This window comes from Rhinoderma darwinii, chromosome 1, assembly GCF_050947455.1.
Source record: "Rhinoderma darwinii isolate aRhiDar2 chromosome 1, aRhiDar2.hap1, whole genome shotgun sequence".
In the NCBI taxonomy this organism is placed as follows: Eukaryota; Metazoa; Chordata; class Amphibia; order Anura; family Rhinodermatidae; genus Rhinoderma; species Rhinoderma darwinii.
This window is the reverse complement of record NC_134687.1, coordinates 248,872,409-248,891,852: the sequence shown is the minus strand read 5'-3', so window position 1 is coordinate 248,891,852 and position 19,444 is coordinate 248,872,409. Positions and strand designations below refer to the sequence as shown.

The window sequence follows — 19,444 nt, the reverse complement described above, 5'->3', positions numbered from 1 at the left end:
TATGTTTGCATCATTTTTTTTCACGTACTTTTATTTTTCTAGGATGTTACAAGGCTTAGAACTTTAGCAGCAATTTCTCATATTTTCAATAAAATTTCAAAAGGCTATTTTTTCAGGGACAAGTTCAGTTCTGAAGTGGCTTTGAGGGCCTTATATATTAGAAAGTCCCCATAAATCACCCCATTTTGAAAACTGTACCCCTCAAGGTATTCAAAACCACATTCAGAAAATATTTTAACCCTTTAGGCGCTTCACAGGAATTAAGGCAAAGTAGAGGTGAAATTTACAAATTTCATTTTTTTTTGCCGAAATTTATTTGTAATAAAAAAAAATCTGTAACACAGAAGGTTTTACCAGAGAAATGCAACTCCATATTTATTGCCCAAATTCTGCAGATTTTAGAAATATCCAACATGTGGCCCTAGTGTGGTAATGGACAGAAGCACCAGCCTCAGAAGCAAAGGAGCACCTAGTGGATTTTGGGGCCTCCTTTTTTTAGGAATATATTTTAGGCACCATGTCTGGTTTGAGGAGGTCTTGTGGTACCTAAACAGCCGAAACCCCCCCAAAGTGACCCCATTTTGGAAACTACACCCCTCAAGGCATTTTTCTAGGGGTATAGTTAGCATATTGACCCCACAGTTTTTTTGCAGAATTTAGTGGAATTAGTCTGTGAAGATGAAAATCACCTATTTTTCTGTGGAAACACAGAATTTTTTCATTTTTACAAGGAATAAAGGAGAAAAAGCACCCCAAAATTTGTAAAGCAATTTCTCCCGATTACGGCAATACCCCATATGTGGTCGTAAACTGATGTTTGGACCCACAGCAAGGCTCAGGAGGGAGGGAGCGCCTTTTGGATTTTGGAGCGCAGATTTTGCTGGATTGGTTTTCAGTGCCATGTCGGGTTTGCAACGCCCCGGAGCGACCAAAACAGTGGAAACCCCCCAAAAGTGACCCTATTTTGGAATCTACACCCCTCAAGGAATTTTTCTAGGGGTATAGTGAGCATTTTGGCCCCTCAGGATCTTTTTTAGAGCTAGGGTGACCAATAAACAGCGATTTTGGCGCTTTAAATTCTTTATTTATTACAGCGTTCACCGTGCGCAATAAATTACGTTTTAATTTATTCTGCCGGTCGGTACGATTACGCCGATACCATATGTGTATAGATTTTTTTAAGTTTTGCAGCGTTTGCACAATAAAATTACGTTTCTATAAAATAATTTATTTTCTGAGACACGCTATTCTGAGCCGTAACTTTTTTATTTTTTCGTAAAAAAAGCTGTGGGAGGTCTTCTTTTTTGCGGGACGGGTTGTAGTTTTTATTGGTACCATTTTGGGGTAAATGCGACTTTTTGATCACTTTTTATTCTATATCTTGGGAGGAGTGGTGACCAAAAAATAGCGATGCTGACAGTTTTCCGTTTATTTTGTTTGCGGCGTTCACCGTGCGGAAAAATTAACATTATAGTTTCATAGATTGGGTCGTTACGAACGCGGCGATACCAAATATGTGTACTATTTTTTAACGTTTTCATTTTTTCCCTATAATAAATGACTTATTATAGGAAAACAAAACCTTTTATTTTTACACTTTTATAAAACATTTTTATTAACTTTTTTTTACTTTTTACACTTTATATTTTTGTTTATTAACTTTTCTTTTACTTTTTACACTTTCTTTTTTTGACCTGCAGCTCTGATCGCTGCTAGAATACATTACACTACCTAGGTAGTGTAACGTATTCCAACTGTCAGTGTGACGTCACTCTGACAGTTGGTCTACGAGGATCAGCAGAGGCTGATCCTCATAGGCTGACATACATGGCAGACCTGGGGGCCGTTGTCTGGCCCCCGGGTGCCATCACAAGCATCAGAAGCCCCCACGATTGCATGGGGGCTGCTGATGCGCTACAAACCCGCTACATGCGGAGATCGCAATCGAGCCCCGCATGTAACGGGTTAATTGCCGAAATCAGCGGCGATGAGCCGCTGATCGGCAACACTGGAGAGTGTCAGCTGTCGGGGACAGCTGATCTCCAAGTTCCCGATGCACACTGTCGCCGACAGTGTGCATCGGGAACGGCACAGTGACTTTCTGTCACTCTGACAGGAAGCCTATCAGGACCAGCCGAAGGTTGGTCCTGATGGGCTTCCGTCCATGGCAGACCCGGAAGCCATTGTTTGGCTTCCGTTTGCCATACTAACTATCGGCAGACCCCGCGATTTCGGACGGGGGTCTGCCGATATGTTAGAAACCCCTAAAATTCGGCGATTGCACCCGATCGCCGAATTTAAGGGGTTAATGCGCCGAAATCAGCGGCAAAGGACCGCTGGCCGGCAAGAGGGGAGTGTCAGCTGTCGGCGACAGCTGACCTCCTGGTTCCCGGTGCACACTGTCGCCGACAGTGTGCACCGGGATTAACTCAGTAACTGTACGTCCTCGTGCGGGAAGTAACTTCCCGCAACGACGGACAGTTACGTCCTGGTGCGGATAGGGGTTAAAGATGAGGATCTTGGCTCCAGAGAATCACAGTTCTAGGTTATATAGAACTAAAGATATGGGCAGTTAAAGATCGAATGAGATCTGTATCTGCAGCTTGCATTCCCAACTATGCTGGTATCTCCAGTTCTATAAAACCTAGAACTGCGATCCTGGTGCTTGAGATTCTCATCTTGAAAACGACATCAGAACCTGTGGGTTTAGTGGTGAAAATGCCGGTGAGGCAGACTTAGAAGCACTATGTATATCTGCTTTAACCTGCCACTGATTGTCTGAGGTGGTTACACCATGTGACCGCTGCAGCCAATCAAAGTAGTGATGAGTTGTTGACAACACGGCTTGCCTTTTTATATATTAGTATAATGATGTAATATTTATACGGCGCCCATCGGTTGGGGGAGAATGGAGTTGCCTCATGGGCTGAGCCAGCTCCATGGAACGAACAAGCACTTCAGTGTCCCGATCGGAATCCCACTCGTTTAACCTGTTAAATGCCACGGTCAGAGCTTCATAATAGACTGTCAGTATCACGATATACTGCTATACACTGGTTCTGCAGTATATTATGCCAGCGTTCCAACGATCGCTGTTTCAAATCCCCTAGGGGGACAAGTAAAAAAAAAAAGCATAAAGTTTTTGTTTTTGTTAAAAAAAACAACAAAACCATTTTCGCTCAAACAAAAAGTAAAATAAATTAACGTAAATGGTATCGACACGTCTGTAGATGTGTGAACTATTGCAATATATCATTATTTAGTACGCACTGTGAACGCCGTACGAACACTCCGCCAGAATCGCTGTTTTTGGTCACTTCGTCTCCCACAAAAAAATTGAATAAAAAGTATCATGTACCCCAAAATGGTACCAATAGAAAATACAACTTGCTTCGCATAAAAATAAGCCCTCCTACCGTTCATGCAACGAAAAAACAAAAAAGTTATAGCTCTGAGTATGGCGACAAAACCCAAATTTTATTTGACCAATCGGTTTTTTTCCTTGTAAAAGTAGTAAGACATAAAAAATCTGTATAAATTTGGTATTATCGTAATGACCCGTAGAATAAAGTCAACATGCCATTTTTACCGCACGCTAAACGTCGTAAAATTAAACCCCCCCCCCCCCCCCCCAAAAAAATCTTTTTTTTTTTTTTTTTTTTTTACTTTTTTACCCCACAAATATTTTTCCCCCACTACATTATATGGTGCCGTGAAAAACTACAACTCGTCCCGAAAAACACAAGCCCTCGTACATCAATATTGATTGAAAAAGTTATGCCTTTTGGAAGGTTGGGGAAAAAAGTGAAAATCCGAAAAATGGCTGCATCGGGAAAGGGTTAAGTTGCTCAACTTTTTATGTAGATAATCTATATACAGAGTGATTCTAAGAAGATGGTTCAAAATTATAGCCTCTGTATTCATAACCGAGAGAAAATAAGACAAATTTATTAACATAATGTGATCTGTATCTGCAGCTTGCATTCCCAACTATGCCGGTATCTCCAGTTCTATAAAACCTAAACCTAACAGAAAAGACACACTATCTAACCAAGTTGTATCTGTATACTACAAATGTTCAAAGACCTTTCTATTGATGACATGGCAGATGTCTAGGCGGTATAAATAAGTCATAAATAAACTTTTTGAAGACCGAGCGGAAAAAAACAAAAGCAGAAAAACGAAAATTTGTCTGGTCCTGAAAGGGATAATAACCTTTTATCTTTATGTATTGTTTAAGTAAGGATAAAATATTGATGTTTTTATAGATCACACACAACTTTACATAGCATACAGTTAATGTTCTTACTAAAACTGCTTGGGGCCTGTTCACATCTGCATTGGAGGCTCCGTTAAAGAGGCTCTGTCACCAGATTTTGCAACCCCTATCTGCTATTGCAGCAGATAGGCGCTGCAATGTAGATTACAGTAACGTTTTTATTTTAAAAAAAACGAGCATTTTTGGCCAAGTTATGACCATTTTTGTAGTTATGCAAATGAGGCTTGCAAAAGTCCAAGTGGGTGTGTATTATGTGCGTACATCGGGGCGTTTTTAATACTTTTACTAGCTGGGCGTTCTGATAAGTATCATCCACTTCTCTTCAGAACGCCCAGCTTCTGCCAGATCACGCTGTGACGTCACTCACAGGTCCTGCATCGTGTCAGACGAGCGAGGACACATCGGCATCAGAGGCTACAGTTGATTCTGCAGCAGCATCAGTGTTTGCAGGTAAGTAGCTACATCGACTTACCTGCTAACGCTGATGCTGCTGCAGAATCAACTGAAGCCTCTGTTGCCGGTGTCCTCGCTCGTCCGACACGATGCAGGACCTGTGAGTGACGTCACAGATCTGCACTGCCCAGAAGCTGGGCGTTCTGAAGAGAAGTGGATGATACTTCTCATCAGAACGCCCAGCTAGTAAAAGTATTAAAAACGCCCCGATGTACGCACATAATACACGCCCACTTGGACTTTTACTTTTAAACACACCCACTTGGACTTTTGCAAGCCTCATTTGCAGAACTACAAAAATGGTCATAACTTGGCCAAAAATGCTCGTTTTTTAAAAATAAAAACGTTACTGTAATCTACATTGCAGCGCCGATCTGCTGCAATAGCAGATAGGGGTTGCAAAATCTGGTGACAGAGCCTCTTTAAGGGCCTCCGTCGCACATCCGGCAGAGATTACCTGGAACAATAGTGCTGCATAGGGATGTCCCGATACCAGAATTTGGACTTCGATACCGATACTTCGTTTAGTATTGCGATTTCGATACCAATTTCGATACTTTTGCCAACAGTAATAAAAAAAAAAATTCTTCCGTTTTCTGATGTGAGGCGCGAGGTGTGATGATGAATTTTGAACGCGCCTCACATTAATAGTAATTAATCCCATCATGTTTCTCAGTCATAATGGGTTAATGTGTGAGGTACATGATGGGGTTAATTACTAATAATGTGAGGAACATGGAGGGTAAATTCATCGCACCTCGCGCCTCACATTAATAAGTGAATGAAAGTCGTGTTTATTTCATTTTTTTTACAGCGCACACATCGTAAATGATGCAAGAAAATTGTTGTGCGCGCCATTACTGAATGTGTATATTTTATGTATTGAGACTTATTTTAATGTTTATTGTAAAAAAGGTGAATTTGTATTTTTTTTTAAATTTTAACAATACTTTTGTTTTTACTTTATTTTTAAACTTTAATGTACTGACATATATCAGATATGTGCCAGTACATTAGCCTGTGGACGGATAGCACACAGGCTGTTAGGACATACTTGGGTATGTCCTAACAACATGAAATATGGTAAGACAGCCCTGGGGTCCGTCAATAGACCCTGGGCTGTCTGCCCATATATGGTATGACCCTCGATCGCATCACAGGAATTTCCTGTGACGCGTTCCAGGGGCATCCCCCTTCTCATTTTCTCCTGAATGCTGCAGTCCGCTGTGATCGCAGCATTCATGTGAATAGCGGCGGAGATGAGAGGTTTCTCTGATCTCCGCCGTTATAGAGCGGGGCTGCGGCTGTGTAATACAGCCATTGCCCCGCTCCTGACAGGAAGTGCGCGCGCGGTCAGCATGAGGAGGTGCGGCCGGCGCTGCACTAATGAGCGGCAGTTCAGGCACTGAGGACAGAACATGGGGTGTTTTGTAGTGTGGCCGCCATGTTCTGTCTCCAGTGCCGCCGCTCATTAGTGCAGCGCTGGCCGCATCGCATCATCCTGACCCTGCGAACTTATCATGACTCAGGAGCGGGGCTGTGGCTGAATTACGCAGCCGCGCTCCCATACATTCATGTATTACTATACTGAGCTGTGCGGCTGCGCATCGAAATACAGGAAATAGCGGTATCGAACCGTTTAGGGATGCACAGTATCGAAACAGTATCGAAGTTTCGATGCATCGTGCATCCCTAGTGCTGCATGCTGCGCTATTGTTTGCAGTAAATCCACAGACATGCAGACGGCATCCATTAAAGTCAATGGAACCGTCGGTTCCGGTTTTCTCTTGTTCTGCTCTTCTGACGGAGCAGAATAACGGAAACCCACGACGCTGGTGTGAACATAGCCTTATTTATGCAGTAATATATGTGCCTGATTCTCACTGATAAGTGCGTGATATTGCAAAACAAAATCTCCTATTGTTCATGTGATCATAGTGGTCAGTGATGCCTGTCAGTATTTATGGCATGTTGTTATTGTGGGCACATACTTTATAAAGGTTAGTGGTAGTATAGGGCAGGGTTTTCAAAACTGGTGCAAAGTAAAAGTGGCTTTCGTTTTCCGAAGTGCAAAATGAAAGGCGAAATCTAGTTGCTATGGGCAACTAATCCACTTTTCCTTTGCGCTAGTTGTCAAAAATGTGCTACTATGTTTTTATTTTAGGAATTTTGCTCTTTATGCAGCAGTTCATGGCTTGACTTTGTGGTTTGCCTTTAGTTTCTGCAAAAACTAAAGGTGAATTTTTCCCTTTTCCTCCTGCAGAAAAGCCAGCCATAGCACCTCCCGTGTTCGTGTTTCAAAAGGACAAAGGCCAGAAAGTAAGTCAAATGAAAGTTCTTTACATGTTTGATGTCATAGACATTAGTTTTAATTGTCTTGACTCAGCCTTAAAGGGGTTATCTGGGCATTTTATATTGATGGTCTACCATTACATCACTATTAGATCGCTTGGGGCACCACCGCCGATCAGCTGACTGACTCGTCGCCATGACTTCTTCTTAGCTTACAAGGCACAGCGCCGTACACATCCGTTGTGGATGTGCCTGGGATTGCAGTTCCGGCCCAATTCATGTGAGTGATCAGAGACCGCGGATCAGTCAGCTGATCGGCGAGGAGCACCCCCACAGATCTAATATTGATGACGTATCCTAAGGGTAATAAAATGCCCGGTGAACCCCTTTAACTATTTTCACTTAAAGGAATTATTTTCCCATCAGGGACAATTATGACATCCACAGGATATGTCAGATGGATACGGGTCCCACCTTTGGGACCCGCACCTATCTCTAGAACGGGGCCCTCTAAATCTCGTTCTATCACTCTGTGTGTTCCCGCTGAAGCGTGTGGTTTCCAACAGTGTTAGATGAAAACCGCGTAGCTCGCTGAGCTATGCTGTTTCCGTAACTGCCACTCGCTACTATGGAATTTCTGGAAACTGCGTAGCTCATCTAACATGGTCGGAAATCACCCGCTTCAGCGGGAACACAGAGCGGTAGAACGGGGTTCAGGGGGCCCCGTTCTAGAGATAGGTGGGATCCCCCCTATCTGACATTTATGACTTGTCCTGTGGATATGTCATAAATGTCCCTGATACTAAAACCCCTTTAATCTTCTCATGAAGCTGTCATACTGAATATGTTTTAAGCGGTGTACTTGTCTGTACATAGTCTTCATGTGATATAAATCTGTTACAGAAAAAACATACCCTATGAATATAGTAAAGAAAGAAAACTAGTAAAATACTACAATTTAAGGCTATGTTCAAACAGCGTGGTTTTTCCGTCCGGAATCCCCTGCGGCACACAGGGCGGATATACGGTGTGCTTTTACGCAGGGGATTCCGGACGGAAAAACCGCACCAATTTTTGGTGACGTTTTCCGGCCAGGATGTGCGCTCAGAAAACTGCACAGAACAAAACAAAGATACTTACCATGGCGACGCGACCCTCCGACGTCATGATGCTCTGCAGCCCTGGGATGACGTTTCATCACATGTGACCGCTGCAGCCGGTGATTGGCTGCAGCAGTCACATGGGATGAAACGTCATCCCAGGGCTGCAGAGCATCATGACGTCAGAGGGTCGCGTCGCCATGGTAAGTATCCTTCTTTTTTTTTTTTCACAGGCTGCGTCAGTCACATGGGATGAAACGTCATGCCTGGAGGAAGAAATTGTTTATTTCCAGAGGATAAAATTCTGTCCATGGTCATGTGATGGACACACAGGTGCTGGGATCGTTAGAAGACACTGCTCCTATACACGTACTGTAACGATCCGTGCACCTGTGTCCCTCACATCATCATAGACAGTATTTATTAACTGGAAGTAAACCATGAATGTTCCTACTGAATGACAACAAGTAGAGATCTGGAAAACCATGAGGAACTAATATAGAAAGCACATTGGACAAATGTATAACTTCTAATTCTACAAAAAAAAATACTTTAAATTTGCTGAAACCGGACAACCCCTTTAATCACTCTTCCAAAAAGACAAAGTGGAACAAAGCAGTCCATCTCTGTAATCTGCTAGCCATGGGTTCACCAAGTATTCCTGCCTGCCACCGCCTTTCCAGGGTACTCTCCCAACAGGGTGTAAAGACCCTGAAGGGGTGACCCTGCTGGTAATGTGAGAGAGCTGTAGTGTGGAGGATGCAGATTTGGTGAGTAAACTGGAGTAGGTAAATATGTCTTGGCCAGCCCTCACCCAGGTCTGCTCAAGTTGTGGCAGGGTTTTTCACTGGGACTCTTGGATCACTGACGCGTGGCTCTATGACGTAGGCCCTTTGGGCTACAAAAAAAAGCTCTCTAGGTCTGTACTTCCTGGCCATCGTGCTCTGGAGTTCCTCCTCCTCCCTGGGCATAATCTTCCCCGTTAAATCATGAAGAAGGTTCTTTGGGTTTCTCACTCCACTCCTTTCATGGTCAACGGACGAGTTCTCCGTCCTGGATTTTTTTTTAAAGCATCGTTTTTATCAGGCTTAAAGTCTTGAATTAGTGAAAACTGAGATCAAGTTTTATTTCTGTGGCAGATATCCGATCTCCACATCCCGACATGTCTAACCCACCACTGTTCCCTCAGGATTTCTTAGGCCTAATGTCTGCTCCTTATGCCCTCCTGTAGGTGCTCGCTGTTCTCTTGGTGGTGTTGGAAGTTTTCAATCATGCCATGCTTTGATGATATCCCGGTAAAAGCTCCCTCTGTCCTCTGTTTTCTAAACTGGGACTGCATTTCGGGAGTTTGGGTTGGGCAGGATCATTACAAGCTAACTCGATATGCTACTGACCTGCTTTTTATACGTATCTTCTCCCCACATCTCCTTGCCTTCCATCTTGACTGAGTATAACAGGTTTGGCTGTCTCGGCAACTTTAAGGTTAAATGTTCGAAAGCTCTAAATATCTCTCTATCAGTTTCGGATGTCCATTCCATCCAGAATAATTATTAGTTTAAATGTCAGGAACAAAGTATGTATCTTGGTGTTCAAATTCCAGCTCAATTACATCTACTCTTCCCCCTTAACTATAGCCCCTTGCGGAGGAGGACAGTAGAGGATTTTCAGAAATATACATTCAAACACATATCCTGGTTCGAACGAATGAGTGTTGTAAAAATGAATATACTTCCCGGATTTCCCTCTCTATCAAACCGTGCACATGTGTGCGTCCACCAGCTACTTCAGAACGCTGCAGAGAGCCATCACCAGATTCGTCTGGAATACCAGTAGATCCAGGTTAGGAAAAGCCACATTGGCTTACCTGATCTCAAATTGTACCATGGAGCAGCAGTTTTGTCTCGTTGACTGGACACCTAATCTAAGGAACTTTGGGTTGAATTCGAGCTTGCATCGGGGGGGGGGGGGATCTATTAACCCCTTTAGGACACAGCCTGTTTTGGCCTTGTGGACACAGATAATTTTTTCAAATCTGACATGTGTCACTTTATGTGGTAATAACTCCGGAATGCTTTCACCTATCCAAGCGATTCTGAGATTGTTTTCTCGTGACATATTGTACTTTATGTTAGTGAAAAAATTTGGTAGATAAATTCAAGATTTATTTGTGAAAAACGTCAAATTTTCACAAAAATTTGCAAAAATTAGCATTTTTTCTAAATTTAAATGTATTTGCTTGTGAAACAGATAGTAATACCACACAAAATAGTTACTAGTTAACATCCCCCATATGTCTACTTTATGTTTGCATAATTTTTTTTCACGTACTTTTATTTTTCTAGGACGTTACGAGGCTTAGAACTTTAGCAGCAATTTCTCATATTTTCAATAAAATTTCAAAAGGCTATTTTTTCAGGGACCAGTTCAGTTCTGAAGTGGCTTTGAGGGCCTTATATATTAGAAAGTCCCCATAAATCACCCCATTTTGAAAACTGCACCCCTCAAGGTATTCAAAACCACATTCAGAAAGTATTTTAACCCTTTAGGCGTTTCACCGGAATTAAGGCAAAGTAGAGGTGAAATTTACAAAATTCATTTGTAATAAAAAAAAAAAAATCTGTACCACAGAAGGTTTTACCAGGGAAACGCAACTCAATATTTATTGCCCAGATTCTGCAGATTTTAGAAATATCCAACATGTGGCCTTAGTGTCCTAATGGACTGAAACACCGGCCTCAGAAGCAAAGGAGCACCTAGTGAATTTTGGGGCCTCCTTTTTTTAGGAATATATTTTAGGCACCATGTCAGGTTTGAGGAGGTCTTGTGGTACCTAAACAGTCGAACCCCCCCCCCCCCCCAAAGTGACCCCATTTTGGAAACTACACCCCTCAAGGCATTTTTCTAGGGGTATAGTTAGCATATTGACCCCACAGTTTTTTTGCAGAATTTAGAGGAATTAGTCTGTGAGGATGAAAATCACCTATTTTTCTGTGGAAACATAGAATTTTTTTCATTTTTACAAGGAATAAAGGAGAAAAAGCCGCCCAACATTTGTAAAGCAATTTCTCCCGATTACGGCAATACCCCATATGTGGTCTTAAACTGATGTTTGGACCCACAGCAGGGCTCAGGAGGGAAGGAGCGCCTTTTGGATTTTGGAGCGCAGATTTTGCTGGATTGGTTTTCAGTGCCATGTCGGGTTTGCAACGCCCCGGAGGTACCAAAACAGTGGAAACCCCCCAAAAGTGACCCCATTTTGGAATCTACACCCCTCAAGAATTTTTCTAGGGGTATAGTGAGCATTTTGGCCCCTCAGGATCTTTTTTAGAGCGAAGGTGACCAAAAAACAGCGATTTTGGCGCTTAAAATTCTTTATTTATTACAGTGTTCACCGTGCGCAATAAATTCCGTTTTAATTTATTCTGCCGGTCGGTACGATTACACCGATACCATATGTGTATAGTTTTTTTAAAGTTTTGCAGCGTTTGCACAATAAAATTAAGTTTCTATAAAATAATTTATTTTATGAGACGCTATACTGAGCCGTAACTTTTTTATTTTTTCGTCAAAAAAGCTGTGGGAGGTCTATTTTTTTTGCGGGACGGGTTGTAGTTTTTATTGGTACCATTTTGGGGTAAATGCGACTTTTTGTCCACTTTTTATCCTATATCTTGGGAGGGGTGGTGACCAAAAAATAGCGATGCTGACAGTTTTCCGTTTATTTTGTTTGCGGCGTTCACCGTGCGGAAAAATTAACATTATAGTTTCATAGTTTGGGTCGTTACGAACGCGGCGATACCAAATATGTGTACTTTTTTTTTTAACGTTTTCATTTTTTCCCTATAATAAATGACTTATAGGAAAACAAAACCTTTTATTTTTACACTTTTATAAAACATTTTTATTAACTTTTTTTTTTTTTACTTTTTACACTTTATATTTTTTACCTGCAGCTCTGATCGCTGCTAGAATACATTACACTACCTAGGTAGTGCAATGTATTCCAACTGTCAGTGTGACGTCACAGTCACTCTGACAGTTGGTCTACGAGGATCAGCAGAGGCTGAGCCTCATAGGCTGACATACATGGCAGACCTGGGGGCCGTTGTCTGGCCCCCGGGTGCCATCACAAGCATCAGAAGCCCCCACGATTGCATGGGGGCTGCTGATGCGCTACAAACCCGCTACATGCGGAGATCGCAATTGAGCCCCGCATGTAACGGGTTAATTGCCGAAATCAGCGGCGATAAGCCGCTGATTGGCAACACTGGAGAGTGTCAGCTGTCGGGGACAGCTGATCTCCAAGCTCCCGATGCCCACTGTCGCCGAAAGTGTGCATCGGGAACGACACAGTGACTTCCTGTCACTCTGACAGGAAGCCTATCAGGACCAGCCGAAGGTTGGTCCTGATGGGCTTCCGTCCATGGCAGACCCGGAAGCCATTGTTTGGCTTCCGTTTGCCATAGTAACTATCGGCAGACCCCGCGATTTCGGACAGGGGTCTGCCGATATGCTAGAAACCCCTAAAATTCCTGATCGCTGAATTTAAGGGGTTAATTCGCCGAAATCAGCGGCAAAGGACCGCTGGCCGGCAAGAGGGGAGTGTCTGCTGTTGGCGACAACTGACCTCCCGGTTCCCTGTGCACACTGTCGCCGACAGTGTTCACCGGGACAAACTCAGTAACTACGTCCTCGTGCAGGAAGTAACCTCCCGCGAAGACGGATAGTTACGTCCTGGTGCGGATAGGGGTTAATGACTGGATGCCCCGTGACAATAGGCACTTTTTTTCCAAAATTTTTTTTATTGAATTTTAGAAGCATTCAAACAAGTATAAATGTACTATAGGCACACAGGCCGTCAAACGTAAGCAGTACAGAACAATAGGCACTTTTTAGTCACGTGTTTATTGTCTATCTTGGATTAATGCGTGATGAAATACCATATTTCCTCTAGAATGGGCCCAATGTTGACTTTATTTCAAAATTCTATATTTCAGCCTGGTCTGTTGGCTGTTTTCTCCTCATATGGGAGAAATCCTTTTTGTCTTGCCTCCAGCAAGTCCTGGTGGATTGGAGAATTCCTACACTTGATCAGTTACATGCTCAGGGACCAGTCATGAACCTCTTGTGGCGTAGTAAAAAACAATTACTCATTTCTTCTCTGTATCTTTCCGTTCATCTTATCCCGCCTCATTGTCTGATTTTGATAGCTTGTTTATCCTTTCCACTACGATGCTGAGGAGCTTGTCTGTATGTATCAGCTTTTGCTGCAGTGCAGTAGCAGGAATTCTAAAAATGCTCCTTTTTTTCCACAAATGGGAGATAGTTGAGTATTATTTTTGCTCAGAACGACTTATTGAAAGCCTGCGCTATTTCGATATTTGTATGGCGTTGCAGGAAAAGGAGAATAATTATGATTTTATCTAGGTGGTATTACTGCCCAGCAGTCTCCGACCGCATGTATCCCACGTGTTAGAGGTGCAGACAGGCACGCGGCACTATACTTTGAGGGTGTGCACATATTAAGCCATTTTAGGAGACTATTCTGGACATTTACTGAACGTATTCGGGTAAACAACTCAAACGCTCCGCATCACCCTATTTTCGTCATACCAGGCTCAATGGCCCAAGTAAAGAAAGGTATCCTACGACATCTTTTGACTGCTGCTAGGATGATGATAGATACCCCGTTACCGGAGAACTGGGGTGATAACCTTTCTTTTGTGAATGTGTAGTAGAGCTTTATAATATGAAAATGGAGGCGCTGATTGCAGAGGCACATGTTCGCTCATCTGCCTTTCTCACGATTTGGCATCCTTTGAAATCCTTCATAGAATCTTCTGAGTTCTTTATCCTATTACTTTAACATTTCATGGCTTTTACGTATAGGATTTCAGGATAAAATTCTATTCTGGGCCAACCTTTCCCACTCCCCCCCCCCCCCCCCTCTTCTTTTTCCCACTCCTGTTTTCATTTTCTCACCTATTCTTTTATCTTTCTTAAAAAGTAAGGTGTAGTGGTTTATTAGGATCCCTATGCAGGTTATATTTGAAATATGTTATGCCTTTTGCTATTGATTTGCTTTTTCTATTCTGTACTTTCCAGAATTTATTAATACAACAACACCGTTGCATTCTGCCAATCGGGACTAATTAGATACCACTGATATGCTAAGGCTATTTTGGTCCATTGATTTATTCGGTCAGTTTGACAACAAATAGTAATGCCAGTACTCAACAATTGTAAGGCTATACTCATATGACCGTGGGGAAAAAAAAAAAGAGAAATTGTCAGTTTTTCATGGACGTTTTGCATCTGTGTCTCCAAATGTTTATCCATTTCATGGCCGTCTGTCTGTTTTTAACGGCTGTTTGTCATCTGTTTTTCACAGTCATTAAAAATACAGATTAATTTCATTTGTCAGGGTTTTTTTTTGTCCCAACCCCCTGAAAACACCACACTGCTACTTGTAGATAGTGCCACACACAGTGCCCATTGTGTATAGTGCCCATGTAAATAGCACCACACACCCCACTGTACATAATGCCACACTCACCTGTTCCATCCTCTCCTCCAGTGGTGCAGGCCTAGTTTCGCAATGTTATCACGCCGCCTGCATCACAAAAAAGTACAAACTGGCGGGGAAGGTAACCAATGGTTCCCTTGCCTTGCCAGCGCTGTCGATTGAGCCTCCTTAGGAGGGCTTCCCTGGGCAACCAGTCAGTTTTTAACAGCCATCGCACGGATGGCTTTCTGAAAAACGGTTGCTACCCCGCAGGCCATTCCAGGGCCCTTGTTATGCCGGTCTTTCTTCACGAATATTCCCTTCTAGAAGGTTGTCCACTCCCTTTTCGTCTGAATTTACCAATGCGGTCGTCTACTTATTGGGGTTGTCCAGGCAGGGGGCGGTTTTTCATACTGCTGACCTTTCCACAGGATAGATGATCGGTGGGGGTCCGACACCCAGACCCCGCACTCATCAGCTGTTCCGGCTGGTATTGGAAGTTAGGCAGTGGTCGATGCCGGAAGCAGATTGCTCTGTACACTATATAGAATTCCTATTGTGGGTTGGGTGCTGCGGCCCGACTTTTATCTGTGGCCCAAATTCTGGTAGTGATCCTCTGAACTGCGGACTTCTCCAACAGAAGATGTCTGGACCCAGGCAAGTCGCCCCTTTGGCTTGTGTAGTGGATGTATGTCTTCCGCCTAAAAATGCTAGGGAGTTCGTGGTTGAGTACATACATTATCCTGGTGGCACAGGTTTTGCCTTGACTAATGTGGTCCTCTCACATGTATTTTTTTTTTCAGCCAACTCTTTCCTGGCATTTACCTCCCTACGGCGATCTATTCTTTTTTTGGTTCCGGCTCCTACCAGCCTTTTTGAGTCACTACGTTTGATGCCATTCTATGTCACACCATAGCCCTGAGATGTTGTGGTTTCTTAGGATGAGTTATCACAACCTCATTGAAGGGCCATATGATCTTCCCCATCTCATATTCTCCACAGGACCTGGAAGTCTTGTTTACACTAATATGAGGAATGTCTCCATCCTCCACTTCATTTTACATTGATTATTTTTTGTCTTAATTTTTTTTTTTTCCCCTTCATTTCCTCACTGATGTGTGGACTTCTCACCAACAGGTCGCCCATCGACTCCCTATGTTTGGCCCACAACTCATCGGGACCTCAACCAGGTCTTTGAGTGACACAGTGTTTCTCTTTTTTAAGCTTTGTTCCCATTCTGGGGAATATGCTCAACTCCATCTTGATGTTGTTACAACTCTACTAGTCATTTTGGTTCATGTCGTCTAAGGCTATTGCACTAAAGGCAGCACTCTTCCTTTCCAACTAACTTTTGGTTGCTAGGTTCTGCATGCAGAAGTGGATTAGGCGACCAGTCATGCAATCTTTCTTGTTATCTTCCCGGGGACAGCTGTATGACTTCAACGGTATTCTATGTCCCCCAATGACATGGATGAGAAAAAAAAAAAAAATTGATATAACCATATAAAAAAAAATACGAGGCAGCACTTCCTTTTCAGTGAAAACTTGATCGTTTTATTCACCACCACATGCGACGTTTCACTCCTACTCCATGGGGCCTTTCTCAAGTAAGCGAACGAGGATTTATTTTGGCACCCTCTTAGTATTTGGATTACCGTGCTGATTGCACGCTCGTTCGTTCGTTCGTTCGTTCGTTCGTTCGTTCGTTCGTTCGTTCGTTCGTTCTTGGGGCACTCACCTGAAAATCCTTATCTCGTTGCGATCATTTGGGGGGGGGGGGGCGGACACATCTCCGACCCAATAATTATTATTTTTCTCTGATTTCTGGGCATCTACCAATTTTATTGTATGAGTTCCTCTTCTTTTCTGATCCATCAAATCCCCCTACCCCTCTTCTGGGTTTCCTGTTGGCTTCTCCTTGTTGCTCCTACTGCTTCAGTACAAACTACACCGCATTCCAAATTATTATGCAAATGTTATTTTTCGCTGATTTTCCTAAATAGTCGATGCAAATGACAGTCAGTATAGTCTTCAAGCCATCAACCGTTGGAGTATAATGCGAATTTTATTGAACAAATCTCCTAATGATAACAGATTTGCACTGTTTCAAATTTATTATGCACAACAGAGATCAAATCATTTTAAAGGTTGTAAAGAGAACTAAAATGGTAATTTGTTGAATATGCAGCATCAGGAGGTCATATTTACAGAAATCAAAAGCTCTTTCAATCAAAAAAAAACTTCACAGGCCAAGTTACATGTTAACATAGGACCCCTTCTTTGATATCACCTTCACAGTTCTTGCATCCATTGAATTTGTGAGTATTTGGACAGTTTCTGCTTCAATACCTTTGCAGGATGTCAGAATAGCCTCCCAGAGCTTCTGTTTTGATGTGAACTTCCTCCCACCCTCATAGATATTTTTCTTGAGGATGCTCCAAAGGTTCTCAATAGGGTTGAGGTCAGGGGAACATGGGGGCTACACCGTGAGTTTCTCTCCTTTTATGCCCATAGCAGCCAATGACACAGAGGTATTCTTTGCAGCATGAGATGGTGCATTGTCATGCATGAAGATAATTTTGCTACGGAAGGCACGGTTCTTCTTTTTGTACCACGGAAGAAAGTGGTCAGTCATAAACTCTACGTACTTTGCAGAGGTCATTTTCACACCGTCAGGGACCCTAAAGGGGCCTACCAGCTCTCTCCCCATGATTCCAGCCCAAAACATGACTCCGCCACCTCCTTGCTGATGTCGCAGCCTTGTTGGGACATGGTGGCCATTCACCAACCATCCACTACTCCATCCATCTGGACCATCCAGGGTTGCACAGCACTCATCAGTAAACAACACGGTTTGAAAATTAGTCTTCATGTATTTCTGAGCCCACTGCAATCGTTTCTGCTTGTGAGCATTGTTTAGGGGTGGCCGAATAATAGCTTTATGCACACTTGCAAACCTCTGGAGGATCCTACTCCTTGAGGTTCGCGGGACTCCAGAGGCACCAGCGGCTTCAAATACCTGTTTGCTGCTTTGCAATGGCATTGTAGCAGCTGCTCTCCTAATCCTATTAATTTGTCTGGCAGAAACCTTCCTCATGATGCCTTTATCTGAACGAACCCGTCTGTGCTCTGAATCAGCCACAAATCTTTTCACAGTACGATGATCACGCCTAAGTTTTCTTGAAATATCCAATGTTTTCATAGCTAGTGCAATACCTTGGACAATTTCATGCTTTTCGGCAGCAGAGCGATCCTTTTTCTTTCCCATATTGCTTGAAACCTGTGGCTTCTTAATGTGGAACGTCCTTCAGTAGTTTTCCTTTGTTTGGGCACACCTGGCTAACTAATTATCACAGGTGTCTGAGATTGATTACAATGATCCAAAGAGCCCTAAGACACAATACCATCCATGAGTTTAATTGAAAAACTAATAATTAAATGTTTGACTCTTAAATCCAATGTGCATAATAATTTGGAACACAGTGTAATTGGCTCCGTGTCTGCAGGATGGATATAGCCTGTGTAGGAGGAGCTAATACTTTTAATGCTTAGTGTCACCTTCTAGTGCCAGGAGCCCTCAACCCTTAGGCCCCATGCACACGACCGTAAAGAACCTCCATTTTTGCGGACCGCAATGGACCCATTTACTTTCATTGAACACGGACACCTTTCCGTAGCGCTACAGGTGGGTGTCCGTGCCGTAGAAATGTTCCGAAAATTATGGAACATGTCTGTTCTTTTGCATTTTGCGGGCCGTGCTCCCATACTTGCGGGTGGCAGTCGGCGGCCGGCCGTGCCCGCAATCGTGTGCATGGGGCCTTAGTCTTTTGTGTCTCCCAATAAACTGAATGAGAACAGGATTTTATGGTGAGTATTCAAAAAAATCGTTTTTTTTTGTCTACAATATTCATGGAATCCTGTGTTGCTCATACGTATCCGAATACTAGTTAGAATAATAAAAAAAAGGTCTATTTGTTTCCTGTTTTTTATAGAGGTCTGCGGACGGATCAAGTCCAGAACAAGGTGAAGGTAATTAAGTTTTTGCAAAAAATTCTGTCAATAGGAAAAGATGCTTTTCTGATGATTCTTTATGTAGCAATGCCCTATTAAAATATTTTCACTGTTTAGATTCTGACAAAGAGGATGGAGGTTACTGCCCACCACCTAAAAGAGAGCGTACATCATCCTTTTCTCAGTTCCCCCCTTCTCAGTCTGGTAAGTCTTTTAAGATAAAATATATATTTGAGCGTACCTCCACTTTCACTGAAAAACTATTATAGTGCAGGAGTGTGCACAATAATTGTTGTTTTTGTTTTTTTTAAATAACTTTCTGCTTCTAAGGGCTGGGCCTTCTATATAGTCCGTGCTGCCGGCGGATGATAACTCTACAGTTAGAGCGTCCTGCTAGTCTCCATGGCTCCTATATTTAGAACTGCTGCCATTGCTAAAGATTTCTATAGCGCTAGCGGCTGTTATAGATACGGGAGCCATGGAGACGGCCAGCATAACTGCAGAGTTATGACCCGCCGACAGCACGGACTATAGACATTGTCAGCTATTAGGAGCAGAAATGGTAATCGAAGTTATTTAGAAAAACTATTATTGTGCACACTCGTGCACTATAATAGTTTTTCAGTAAAAGGAAGGTACACTTTAAGAAAATAATTGTTAGAATGCTATAATGTAGAAACCACATGCATGTACGCCTCTGTGTTAGGGTGTTAAAAAAAAAAAGAAATATGGGTGTTTCCAGTCTAGAATGACTCGTGTATCACTTACTTGCTTGCTTATCGCATGTAAATGTGCCAAAAATGG

General features: G+C 42.8%; 1 protein-coding gene across 3 annotated transcripts in view; it reads left to right on the top strand.

The window, feature by feature from the left end:
* RANBP3 (RAN binding protein 3) overlaps window positions 1-19,444 on the top strand; it is a 102,373-nt gene that overhangs the window by 19,736 nt on the left and 63,193 nt on the right. Inside the window, exons 2-4 of one of the 3 annotated variants that reach the window (XM_075863467.1) lie at window positions 6,996-7,051; window positions 18,622-18,658; window positions 18,758-18,844. In XM_075863467.1, the coding sequence (XP_075719582.1) occupies window positions 6,996-7,051; window positions 18,622-18,658; window positions 18,758-18,844 (180 nt within the window). Of the gene's footprint in view, window positions 1-6,950; window positions 7,052-18,595; window positions 18,659-18,757; window positions 18,845-19,444 lie in introns of all 3 variants that reach the window. The other 2 variants (XM_075863457.1, XM_075863476.1) reach the window with 2 other exon arrangements.